The sequence below is a fragment of the Nipponia nippon genome, unplaced genomic scaffold (genome assembly GCF_047370975.1).
Source record: "Nipponia nippon isolate SJK-2023a ecotype South Korea unplaced genomic scaffold, ASM4737097v1 scaffold_1, whole genome shotgun sequence".
NCBI lineage: Eukaryota > Metazoa > Chordata > Aves > Pelecaniformes > Threskiornithidae > Nipponia > Nipponia nippon.
The window spans coordinates 142,538,669-142,552,583 of NW_028262290.1; the positions used below are offsets into that span (position 1 = coordinate 142,538,669).

A 13,915-nucleotide genomic window follows, 5' to 3' on the forward strand; every position below is an offset into this window, starting at 1 on the left:
TCTCATTTGTGAGGTATGCCCTACAAAATGCATTTGTGATAGAGTCAAGTCTACAAAATCTAAGCATAGAGATGGCTCAGGAAGAACAGATTCAGACTGGCCAGTTTATAAATTCAAGTTATTATATGATCATCATCCTTTTAAAATGTAAGATGCAGCTACTTTGATTTAGTTCTACTTCAGTTATCCACAACCATCTGTCACGTTCAGCCACTTACAGCATTTCTACAACAGGACAACAATCTCTAAGAACAAATGAAGATCGCTTCTATGTGCACTAAAACCTCCAGGGACCAGAACAAGGGCATCACTTAATCCAGGTTGCAGTATGTTTCCATCCTGAAGATTCTTAATGACTTTACCTGAATATTGTCACAGAAAGCACTGCAAAGCCATCCAATTATGCCAAGTGTCTGGATATGCATACCGTCTTTTGTAAGGGTTAGTTGAGCAATCGCGGTTCCATACAGCAATTATTTCAAAGAGACTCTAAACCACACACCAGATTTGGGCTAGGCAGAAGTGCATACTGAAAATAAAAGGAGTCCCATAAGAGTCTAGAGGCTGACCTTTTGTTGTGAAATAACAGGAACACTACCACTGCCTTTTCTGCCAAGATTTTTATACTGATGTCTGGCAAGCCTGGACTCTTCTCTAGTTCATTTGTTTAGGGCATGGAGGCAGAAGACAGCTAAGCCAAGCAAACCCAATTCACAAATGTTGAGATTCACAATAGTGGAAGAGAAAGATTACACTAGTCACTGCCAAATCCTGTAAGAACTCCCCTCAGACCTTCTCACACCATCCCTCTTTTCCACATGCACCTGCACACAGATACTGAACATTCACTGTTCTATCTGAAAGTCAAAAGCTAATGGCACTAAAGGCAGACTATACTTTTGTCTACCTTGTTGCAGTTGTTGCACTTCTTTTGAACTGCTAGGTTATTTTAAGATGTCAATCAAGAAGCGCAACTGCTTAGTGCTGATTATTGTATCAGTAACTGCAATTAACTACCTGATAGGGAACAGCAATATTAGGGAATAAGTATGAAAAATCCTATAATTACTTAAATTGACAAGATCACAAGCAGTCAATTTGTAAAAAGTTAAAATCAAAACCAGCCTTCATATGTAATGGCCCTTACTTGTCAAAGAAGGGGTAAGCCAATCAGATTTATAAAGCTCCAGCCAGGTAACATGAGATACAGTCTATTTACCTGGTATAGTACCTTGCGTCAAAGGTACTACCCCTTTCTGTAATAGCTTTTAGAAAAAATAATCTTTTAAGCATTTGTGCAATAAGAATATGGTTAGATGACAGCATTGTCAAGAATTATCTACAATATTTTGAGATCTTGAAATTTTTATACTTTTAAACTTTTAGAAAGCAGTTACTTCTCAAATTTTAATCTTACCTTTCATGCATTTAAACAAAGAGTTGTAATACCTGTTAAGTCTAGTCTAGCTGACAAGTAAATTAACACACAATTAAAAAAAAAGCTCTTATCCTTGGCCTACCATTCAACCTTTACTGCCTTCAGATAACATTCCTGCATTAATATAACCCTAAGCCAAATACAGAGAAGAAACATTTACTTTATTTCCAGACCACCCCCTGGTCCTTCCTCCAGACATGTTAATACTTTGGCAGCTAGGATCTATGGGTCCTAATATACTTAGTTACCTGAAAGACAACTGAACAGTCCAATTCTCAAAAATTTTTGCTGTACTTCTGTATTTTACCCCTTCCAAATACAAAACATCTACACAACATTTACAGAAAATTAGCAACAGTACTAGAAATTAACATTTTTATTACAACTGGCATTGCATAAACTCCCTGCACTTACTAAGTTTCACTTAGAAATCAAGGCACCAAACTTCAAAAAGTTATCCACAAAGGGTCAAGAGGTGGTACCAGATTCCCCAACAAAAAATAACTTAGGTTGCATACTTCTCTCTATATAGTCTGGAAAGTGCTTATTATGTCTTTCTTATATTTCATTCAAGATACATACTCAACACTTCATAGGTCTGAAAGTAACACAGTAAAACACTAGACACTGTTCTCTTGCAGCTTGAACAGCTGAAATCCAACAGAAACAAGGTTCTGTATCCACTAGTGCCGATTTCAAATTAATCAGAGGACAGTGTAAGACTCCTGATAAACTTTTCCTATAGCATTCTGAGGAGCAAATATGCTTTTATCTGCTCCTGCCCCAAAACACTCAGTCAAAAGCCATTTTAGATAACTAGTCCTCATCTTTCAAGTGAATGTGTCATTTTTACTCGTTATTGCAAATGCCATTCCCAGTAGTACTTGCTTTAACTGAATTACGTTTAGGAATGAACAGATAAAATTACCACCAGTCATGCATTAGTATGTTTAACTCGGAGTTCTCTGATCCTTTTTATTGTACAATACTGGAACTAAACAGGCCTTAAGAACTATGGGTCAATCCAGCGAATTATTGGTCATGACTTCAGAAATTTATCTCCCAGGAAAGAAGGTACTCTAAGAGAAATGGCAAGCCCTCCTTCCGAATGAGGATAACCACAGAGGTTACAACATCTGATAGACCTTGCTCTCAGTCTTGCTCTCAAATCTGCATCCAGTGTTTAAATGTCTTTTATCCTCAGCATGCTAAGTACGTCATAAGATTACATTAAGCGAGAGGAGGGAGACAGCAGCTCATCAATTGCACCAATTCTTACTGAAGAAGTTGGATCAGGCTCCAATAAGTGAACAAAAGCAATCTAGAGAGACATACAAAAAACGGCACATGACAAAAAGCTCCTGTCAGCTGCCACGGCTGCTCTTAGCCATGACACTCAAAGAGAGGAGCTGCAAGCCTATGCTAATAGGATAGCATGTCTGGTTCAACTAAAGCTCATGTGCTGCCTTGAACCAGACGCAAGTTGTCTCTCTCAACTGTTTCCCATTTGACACGGGAGCAATTACCCAACGTATAATTTCCACTAACAGGTTCAGAGAAGCTAGATGTTTGTAGGTTCAGGCATCTTGTTTGCAATAAAGTCCATTACATGTTACTGCTGAACTTGAATATTGACACACAGGACACTTACAAGAATTTCTAGCACCTTACTTCTATTTACCTTCATTTTGAGGTTAATATTTGACCTACTTAGAAGTATTTAAGAAACACTCAAAAATTTGAAAGGTATAGTAGTCAAGTACCTTTCGTTAGCTTGTATGAAGTAATGAGGCCTCCTAATATGTATGAAATGACAAAGCAATTATAAGAAATTAATACCTCTTTCCAGCATATGCATTTATATGATATACTATGCTAACTACGCAGCTTCTCAGTCATTGAGATTTGACCCTCATCACATATCACCACTGCCCAAAAGTAGAATTAACAAGTGAAATACTTACAAGAGACTGTATACACTGCAAAAAAACCCAAACTAGTTTGTGATATGCTGCATATCTTCACCCCTTATTACACTTCTCTATTTTTAACCCCCAAATTAACAACTCTATTCTTAGCATACAAACTAAATAGCTTTAAGTGTACAGCAATACAAGGTTTCCCTGCTTTGCATTCAGAACACTAAAGAAGGTCAAGATAAAGCATCTATCTTGAACAGAAGGAACATTTACTGTGACAAACTACTGAATATAAAAATCAACGTCTCGCATAAAATAAAGGAGATAGGATTACATATCATTAAGTTAGCTGATCAAAACCTTTGCACAACTGAAGCAAGTGGTGTGGAAGCCCAAAATCATGAAAGGCAATAATTTTGTAAAAATGAAGAGATAGAACCCTTCCACTAATACCAGGCAAAATCATGAAATAAATAATAAAGCAGCTTCTCACTAAGGCTACACTGAACATACAATAGCAGCAAATGCAGTAGCAATTAAATTGTAGTTCCTTTGTATAGTACACAAGCTGCAAAGTACTCTGAATTCTACTTTAAAATTTTCTAACAGTCAACATATAATTTGTGTAATCATATTGCATTCATATATGTGAGCAAATGAAAAATACTATCAAATTGTGCAACAAAGAAACAATTCAAAGTGTGTATTCCTGGTTGCTAAAGCTCTCTATTGCTTCCAGTGCTCCCAAAGGACTGTGGCTAGAGTGACACCTGCAATGCATTATAAATGTGTAATTACCATTTAAATGGGGTAAGGAAAGCTGGTGGATGAAATGGGAAAAGGCATTCCCTTAAAACCAACCAAATACTGAAATTTCAGGCATGATCATCTTAATCTACAGAGTCAGGTTAACAAAGTCATTGTCATTCTGCCACTCATCCATGCCTACTTAACTGAGAATCCTCTCTGCAGTGCATAAAAGCATAAAATAATCTAGTGTCTCCATAATTATTTGCAGCAATTTTTATTAGATTATGTTTAATATGCTAACATATGTATTTACTAGACAGAGGAAAACGAAGACAGAAGGTCCAAGGCTATAGCAAGACTTACTCTATTATGTCTCCCTGAATTATTCTGACAACCATTTGTCTGTATGTTATCAGAATATAAACTATATACATCAGCAATAACATTTAGGTATTTCAGAATTTATACATATTTTGTCTTTCATTTTTCCTCAGTTACATACATCCTTTCAGTATGTGCCAACTATCAATTTAAGAGTTCGGTTTTTCTTCAGGACAAAAATGATTTATGAGAATCCAGGCCTCAAATGGATATATCCGATAATACAAATTAATCTTTGAATATTCAGTAAAGCAAACCTGTCAATAAATAAACTTTATATAGAAGTTGGCTATTGAAATTTAAGTTTTATAGTTGAATTATGATCTTTCGCAGGTAGACTGCACTGCAAAGCGTAACTGCATGAAGAAACGAATATGCCTGGCTCCTTATAAGAAGGTATGCTTTCCATGAACACAATGAACATATGAACTTGTTTCTAATTAAGTCATTGATAGGCTAACATGCTTCAAGTGGAGGCAAAATGACACTAGCTCTCATATGACTGTGTGCATAGTATAGCTTACAAGCAAGATTTGTTGAATTCAGTGTATGTATTCCAGAGGCAGAGAATTATACAGTTATATTCCCCAGGAAACTCAAGTACTCCAACATGATCCAACAAAGCATTCTGCAAAGGTCTAAAAGTTAAGCACTGAAGAGAGAGAATCGTCTTCACTAAAATGTAGGACCATCCAGAGACAAGTGAACTAGTTTTACAAGCAGAATATAACTGAACGCAGCCTTCTGAAACATCCCTTAACCCCAATGCAGTGCTTTGATACACTAACTGCTATACTTGAATTCAGGACCTTGTTCACTCCTTTTAGCTGCACTGCCTCAAGGAGATGCAAAGTTATATGTGTGTCTGTACAGAGTGCTGCATGGTGTTTTGGAGACATAGCCATTGTCTTAAGTTCTTCAGCAGATCTATCCCAATGATTCAAACTAGTTGAGATTGACTCTGAGGTCACTTCCAAGGAGAAACAAACACAAAAAGTGTATTGTTTTATGTTGTTGTTTGGATTTTGTTTTGGTGGTGTTTTTTTGTTTTTGTTTTTTTTAATCTGGGCTATTGTTGTCAACTATTCAAATAAACCTCTTGAAAGTGAATTGCAGTTGGGGTACAGGCTCAGTTATCCTACAAAATACCACAGGACTGAAGCTCATGACTAATGTTTAACAAAAATTACTTCTAGTTTCTACAACATTCTTCCTCCTGCAGCTAAAGCTTCACAGTGAATTTTTCCTCAGTTACAGCAAAGGAGCGTATTTTGCAAATGTTCCAGAGGCAGAGAATTCCCTATAGAGATTGTCTGTGTCGCTTCTGCATCAGCCAAAGGGCAGGCTACAGATTCATGAAGGCATTCCCAGACTCTGCCAATCAGTTTAACAAGAAGATGAAAATTAACAGTTTTGAGTGACTGTTCAGACCCCTAGAATCACCTTCTCTGACATTAGTGCAATTTGCATAATAAAAAGTGCAGCATAGTTTTAGCATATGTCTCTGAATACACAGTACTATTAACCCTATGAACAAATCAAATGAAAGGTGCAAGCACAAGCACTGACAAGCCTAGATAATAAGAGCCTCCTACACAACACAGCAGGTCCTACAGTCTTGCGATACGCTTCTCCTACTGGACCACGGCTCCACTTAAAGATGACAACAATTTTAATCCCTACATTAGGCTGCATCCTCCATCCTTCCTTTTTAAACTTGATTTAAAAAAGCTTGCTATCTGCTAGTCAGTCTGTCCTCCTTCAATAACGATGAGTCTACTAGCCAATTTCAACTAGATTGGTTTATCACGTTCAAGAACAAACAAGCAATGCCCCCCCCCCCAATCAGTACCCTTACATAGGAAGACAGAGAAAGAACTGCTTATTTTGATCAATATATTTAAATGCCCACCCCAAGCAAACACTCCATCCAGCACAGTCTCTTGCCCAGTGGGACAGTCAGTGCAGGAAGAGAATAGGAGCATAATAGTGATGAGATCAGGTGTTCAGGTAACAGAAGACATGCATCCGTAGGAAACTGGGCTTGATTACTTGTGCTGCTCATAAAGCAGCTTGTTTCTGCTGTGAATTTTAATAATAATTAGGAAAAATAAATCAATTTACATACTGAGTATCAAAAGAACATTACTACATACCATACTTCTTACGTATTTCATCATGCTTCAATTTTCTTTCATGTTTCCTGCAACAAATAAAGGCATCAGAAGAACATTCAGATCGTTTTGAGCTGCAAGCAAAATATAATTACATTTGAAAGAGACAACAGCATTTTTTAAATTAGTATGCAATTACAAATTAAAAAAAAAAAATCTACCAGTTATATATCTTATCTTTCTATATATAGTTTATGTATCCATAAGATTCCCTATAATTTCTCACTAATCAATAATGTCAAAATAAGATATATTTGCAAGCAGAAATAAAAATATTGTTTTTTTTATAGAGAAGTAATGTGTCCACATATATGTACACATACACACAGAGGTATTCGTCTATACATAAGAAGCAATGTGCAACAGTGGAAGATTGCCTAATGCTTTCCAGCAGGGAGCATAATGGTAAAATCTAGCTATGAATATGGTGTGCTTCAGAATCCTAATTCACTATAATAGTTCTAAAAAGATAAAAGGTGTATTACTGCTTTGTTTAAGTAGTACAGCAAGTATAAGTGAAAACTACTAGTTTCTAAAATCCAGCATGGCATCCATGCAGAGAGTAAGTTAAAATATTATGCTATATAAAAATTGGATGCCTCTAGTTATGTTGTCTAATGATAAGACAGTTTTCAAGGCTGTATCTAACATTGCCAAACTTTAATTATTCACATAAACCAAGTGTCTGATGAGTCCATTTCTTCTTCCCCTTCCTCCCCTTTGCAAAGGTGAAGGGGAAAAAAAAAAAAAAAAAAGGAAGTTTAAATGGAAATCATTCTGCCATTCCTCAGATAATTTTCCTATATTTCAAAGGGAACATCTATTTTGCTTAGTTTAAAAACAAACAAAAAAGCTTTTACACAACTGTTTCACTAGGATGATCGAGGATCTATATATTTTGAGGAAAGAACATAGAATTTGGCAAAACAACGTTCCTCTAACAAAAAAATACACTGTTTGTTGCCCCTATCAAAATTCAACCCAGTTAGACAAGTTGTGACTTTCACCCAATTCTAATTTGCACATATTCAGCAGAAAGCTGTTAAGCACTGACAGCTTAATTCACCAAAGATCCCATCTGCCCTATGCATATTCCACCTCCAAACAATTCCTACTGCTAATCAGATCCTGTGTGTCCTCAGAAGCAATTATCCTGCTTCCTACGGAGCTGAAGGGCTGAACTGGCCTTTCCCTGCAACTGCGCTTCTGGAAAGCATGCAGATAAAGCATGATGAGAAAACCAAACAAGAAAGACTGACTCAAAACCTTCCACTATTATTTCCCGGAGATACCTATCTCCCTTATACCCCCTTCCACTATTCAGCCAGGGCAGCATAGGAAACAAAGCCACCTGGCCAAACTGCAGGAGAAGGAACTGGGGCATCAGGGTGATGAAATGAAATTCATGTAGAGGAGGAAAGTCAGGACTGAGAGGTTGAAAAGCACAGGAAGAGGAGTCAAGTTTACCTATTGAGGGTAACCTGACCACAGAATTACTTTCTCTGTCACGTAAGAGGAAGGCATTATATGAGGCAAGGGGTCTCAGGAAGAGAACAGAGATTCTGCTTAAAGCACCCTTCTCCTTTATAAAGCCAGCCCTTATTTCTGCATAGTTTCCATGGGATATCAGGAGACCTCAAACTAGGTTTTTTCCTGGTAGTACTAATGGCATTTTCTTCACTGTTTTGCATATCCTGTCTGAAATAACGGAGACTCACTGCTGCAGTTTCAACTGAAATCTCAGTACTTCAGCAGTCAGTCTCAATCTGCCCTCAACACTGAAACTGAAGGCACTAAGCATCTGCTTAAGAAGGGTAAAGGCAAGTGGGGGAGGAAATCAGGCTGTGTAGGCTTTAAACCTCAGAAACACTTTAGGATACTTCCCTAGGCTATTCAAAACAAACCACCAAACATCTAAAATGCTTACATTGTTTAAGTTTGAAGGGTAAAGGCACTAATATTTGTGAAACATCGGAACTTTGACAGGCAGCCACAACTATATCATATCACCCATGACTAAATCCTTGTACAGTAAATAAGGCTTAGTTATACATCAACTGAAAAGAATCAGACACAATTCTGAACAGGCAGTCACTGAATCAGCCACGCAGAGGTGGCTTACTGCACCGCTCACATCTTAAATTATGGTCAACTGAAGTCACTTTACAGTCTTCTGAGTCAGTTCTGTTTCTTAATACTACTGCTATTACTCCATCTTCTGTATGCTAAATCGTTGGCTCTTCATGCAAGTTGTCCCCACTGCTGTCGCCGAGAAAGTATTTTTCCTAATACTAACAATTCACATCATAATTTTCCATACTTGGTTTTTCACAAATGAACTGCGATCCTTTCTTTCCCTGTCTCCCCCTTTCCAGTACACTACCAAAGTATACTTGGCAGTTTATCTCATTCAAGATCTCATTGCTTTTCATTGGTTTATCAACTTATAATTTATAAACTATGATTTATAAATTATATACATCTAGCATATGTACCATGTATTTGCAGCTGTAAATAATTAAATGAGTGTACCGAAAAAGACTCACTACTTGATGCTATCTTTAGAAATGATTTTTCATGTTAGAGATGACATGAAGTCAAATAAAGGACTAAACCTATGCAATAAGATACCTGTTTTCCTTCAGTATTAGTCAAGAACTGAACTCCAGGTTTCCTTTCCCTCCTGCCCCTCACTCTAAGTGCAAACTCTACAAATCAGCAGTGATTTTCAGCCTTCTCAGTGACAGCCAGTTTCTTCCTTTTGAAGACAAGCAGAGGGCCAATGTCATTACCCTTACTCTTCATTCTAACAGCCATCTAGGTATTCCAAAAAGACACTTCCTAAGTATCCATAATAAACTGAATTTTAACACAAACAAATTTTAATCTTACAAAGCAGACTTCTACTGTGTACCTGAAAAGCCAGAAAATACTAGATGCTGCAATTATCTTGAAGATTGCAAAAATCACACACTACGCAACTTGGGCATCTTTATTTTTACCATTCACTAATGGAACCATGAAATGAAGCTCAGGCTATTCCTGTTCTCCTTCCATTGCCAACTGATCTGAACAGCTGTATATGAAGTAGCTGTATCCCACAGGAAAAAAAAAAAAAAAGACAACGACAGGAAAGAAAAAAAAAAAAAAAAAAGACAGACACAAGGTCAGTGCTGTGCCTATTTTCCTCCCACAGTATTTATCTGAATATCTATCCCACTGTTTTCAGAAACTATGTGAAAACTTCACAGGTTGTAGAAAGGAAAGACCACACAGTACAATACAGTGTTTTCCTCTGCAGTTTGCTGGTCAAAAATGGCTTGTTGAGACTATTAATCTGGTCTACAGCCTGCTACTAGCAATTCATCCTCCTGAGGACTTACAGGAAGCAAGCAGCGGGTAGGGTGAGGTGTTCCGGCTGCTGGAAGTGGCCTACTCCTTGTGTTTTCCCATGACCCAACCAATCCCCCCCAGCCACACAATGAGTATGCATGTTCAGAACATGGGAAATACCCCAGGGCTGCTGCTAAGCTCTCTCCTGCAATTAGAACAGCTTCTCTGTTTCACAGACACACTCCTGAGACAAGCTAGGCAGGAGGGCTGCTGCTCTAAGGCTGCAGCAATCATTCTGGTGGAACAGTCTGCTCCCAGCAATCCCTGTTCCTAGGCTTAATTCAGGAATGGAGTTGATCTTAGCTCTGCATTGCTAATTGCCTGGTACAACACCACTTGCTCTGTGTGTGCACAGAAAACCCTATGCTCCAGAAGTATCAGACTTCGTACAGATTAATTGTACCAAGAATTTAAAGTCAATACACAAATCACAGTGGAAAGGTTATGGTACACAATCATCCCCTATGCACCTGGTCACAAGTCTTTGCTTTATAACAAACAAAAGTAAGTGTTGATTTAACTGAACAATGTAGCATAATATTAAGGATGTACATTTCACCACAACAAGGCACATGGTTTTGACATACAACAAAATATTGATATTCCTCACAGGATCCCTTCTCTTTAGAAGAAAACAAAAGCATTACAGGAGAAGTTACCTTCACACTAGCACTCTGCCTGTTGTGCCATGACTAGTTAGAGGTGGATTAACAGGTGGAAAATTTCCCTTTTTTCTGGTCCACTGCAAGTCTTCAACATCACTTATCTGAGAAACTGTATGGTACGACCTATGCATGAGTGTACTTCCTAAACTGGCCACCTATTTCTTACCCTTCTGTGCACATTCAGGCATGACACTTTCAGCTCACAAATTAAGATATTTAGGAAAACAAATTTGCATCCATTCTCTTCTTGGATAAAGTTTGACACTACCTTGCAATGGTGAAAGGGGAAGTATTGCTTTCTACTCCACCCCCAAATAAATGCTTTCTTTGCTTTTCTCCCATCCCTGGATTCACGCTGTCCTTGCATCCTGTGGGTCCTGGCAATTTTATGGATACATGCCGAGACTGTTCACTGAATTCACCCAACAGAACAAAAAAAAAAACAAACTCAAAAACACCACAGAAACATGAATAGCTTTCTGCAAAACAAATTTGGCATAGCACAGAGACAAGGAATGTTGTGCCTTGGGTGTGAAAGAAAAGTAAGAATGCTGTTTCCATCAGCAGCTCACAGTTACATTGGAAGTAGAAGGCCTTTACAAACAATCTAAAGGGTTAAATCAGTGGCACTATTACACTCAAAAATATACATTTTCAAGACAGTAATTTAGCTCAGCTGCACTAGGAGACATCTAATTCTCATCTTCCCTCTGCAGAAAGTTACTTTTAAGCTTATACTTTCCTAAACAAGTACAAATGCAGAATACGCATTACTGCAACAGTAAGTCTGAAAAATAAAATTTGTGCAGAATAAAGAGAATTTGGTAAGTCTAAAAGCTACTAAACTGTATTACACACCTAGTAGAAAAATGAAATAGATATATTTAAACTGCCAGTATGTAATAGCTCTAAAAAAAATATCAAAGTCACAAAACCAAAACTAACCATTCAAGCTTTGCACTAACTCGAGCTCTGAAAAATTCTTACTTGTTAAACATTCCCAGTATTCTAATTCTTTCTATTGCCCACAATTTAGGAATTTTGTACAAGGCTAAAGGATCAATTTAACCCATTACAACAGAATCTATTCTGCTTCCTAGTTTCACAATGCCTGCTTCAGAGCCATAACCATTGTCAGATTTGGGGCAAACAGTTGCTGTGTTTGCTTATACAACCTGGCAGTTCAGAACCAGAAAACAGATTTGCATGGAGTTAAGATAAGGGATTCTCCCAGCTCCTGCCAGTCAGAGACATGAACAACATAGGTACGTCTGTAAGAGAACTTTATCGGCTCCCACTTTTGTGCCTAGCCAGAAACATAATCTATCTGAGGAAACCAAGCATGTTTGCCTACCTACCATGTCTTCTTATGCACATTCGTAATAGAGAAACTTAATGTCTTTGTGCAAAAGCTCACCAAGGGGTCTCATCTGGAAGCATGCCTTGCTCCCTGCAGTCCCTGCTCATATTAACAATGAGTCTGAGTTCAGGAGAAAACAGCAGGCATCAGCAAGGCAGTGAAGGTGCCCACCTGTTACTTGGCAGCCAAGCATTTAGAGAACATGACCAGGAAGCGGCAAACCTAGGATTAATTTCCTTGACGGTCTGTGGGTATTCAAACCCACTCCTGACAGCTCCAAGCCTAGCATTAGTTTGGTTAGGACTCTCCTGCTGTCTTGCTGAAGCTAATCCATGGTGAATCTCCGAAATAAAGATCATGAAAGGAAGTATGATTCAAAAGGTACAGTGGGCTTGTACCAGGTATCATGGTCCTACCTATAAAAACTGTTTTTCTAAAGAATAATGTAAAAACCATGAAGAGTCACTGGAGAACTAAGCTATAAAAACCTACATCTGAAGGAATACTGTTCCCACTGAGAAGCACTGTATCCCTGCTGACTCTTGCACTTCTTCCTATACTGTACTACAGCTTTAACAGAAAGGATGGAAATGTGGGATTAAGTCTAAAGTAAGATCCGAGTCAAAGTTTTCCACTTCCTGAGCAAAATTTCCAACAGGTGTCTCACTACCAACCTCTCTACGTTTCCCAGCTAGATTTTAAAAGAAAAAGAATGAGTTACCAAATGAATCCAAAAAGTGGTTTCCACCTCTGAATCCCAGCCTCAGTTAGGCATTAACTCATGCCACAGACAGGCATCAGTCCAGGAGAGACTAGGCAAGACTTCAGACACGTTCCTCCTGTTTGCTCTTGGTTGGCACAGAGCACTTGTACCTGCCACGGTGAGTATCAACCTATTCACTCCCTGTTCACTTACGGAAATACAGGCTCCTAATCAGGTTTGCAAATCTCACAGTAAGCCCCATTCTGTAAAAAACTGACACTGTCATGCCTAACTCCATAATGCCTCTTTGTTTAGTACTCTGTGGATTCCTTAGAAGGGCAGAATATTCCAAATCACCAGGAAGTGTATAGCTGTATATCAAGCTGTCAAGGCTTACCTCTGAAGAGACTGTAGTCTTCGTTCCTCTCTTTTTCTAGCTAGCCGTTCTTCTTCTTCATCTGGTCTACTAGAAAAATAAGGAGGGAAGGAAAGCATAAGAGGAAGAAAAAGCAATTTCAGTGCTAGGCAATCACTGCTTAGTCATTTGACTAAATGACTTTTCAAAAAGGATTTATAGTCTGACCTGAGATACTTCTTCACAGCCATGTAAAATTTCATTGCTGAATAAGTATAATTGACAAATTTGTAGAATTACCCTTTCACATTTTATAATGCCCAAATGCTTCACCCACTGTAGCAATGTGTGCTTCAGACTCCACATGACAATTTAAAGTCTCTTAGGAACAGGTTGCAGACTGTTATAGAAGTAGGAGTCCTACTTGCCATTTTCCCCACGTGTCACACCCCATTTTAGAGTAAGCATACTGCACATGCACAGTTAATTCCATTGTTGCCCTCTGAAAGAAGATTGATGGTTCATAAGCCTTTGATGCCAGAACAATTTATCTTTCCTACAGCCATCACTATCCAATCTCAAGTTGCCCCCAGGAAAGCAGTCTGCATGAACTGTCTTGGCAGCTGCCTTCACTGTTCTGGAATGAGCAAGGATTTACCTGAGTGCATCAGCTGTGTGATTCTGGGAAATACTGAGCCTATATAGTACATCTGAGCTGTGCATGTGCAGATATGCTCTCCTGAAGGCATGCACTTAAGTTTTGAGACCTGCCTTGGA

The 13,915-nt window shown here is 38.3% G+C and overlaps 1 protein-coding gene across 4 annotated transcripts in view; it reads right to left on the minus strand.

Moving 5' to 3' along the window:
* Nucleotides 1-13,915, minus strand: part of PTTG1IP2 (PTTG1IP family member 2) — a 31,883-nt gene that overhangs the window by 1,876 nt on the left and 16,092 nt on the right. For 2 of the 4 annotated variants that reach the window (XM_087775380.1, XM_087775398.1), the window contains 2 exons: nucleotides 13,181-13,246; nucleotides 6,645-6,691 (listed from right to left, as the gene is read on the minus strand). In XM_087775380.1, the coding sequence (XP_087631506.1) occupies nucleotides 6,645-6,691; nucleotides 13,181-13,246 (113 nt within the window). Of the gene's footprint in view, nucleotides 1-6,644; nucleotides 6,692-13,180; nucleotides 13,250-13,915 lie in introns of all 4 variants that reach the window. The other 2 variants (XM_087775390.1, XM_087775376.1) reach the window with 1 other exon arrangement.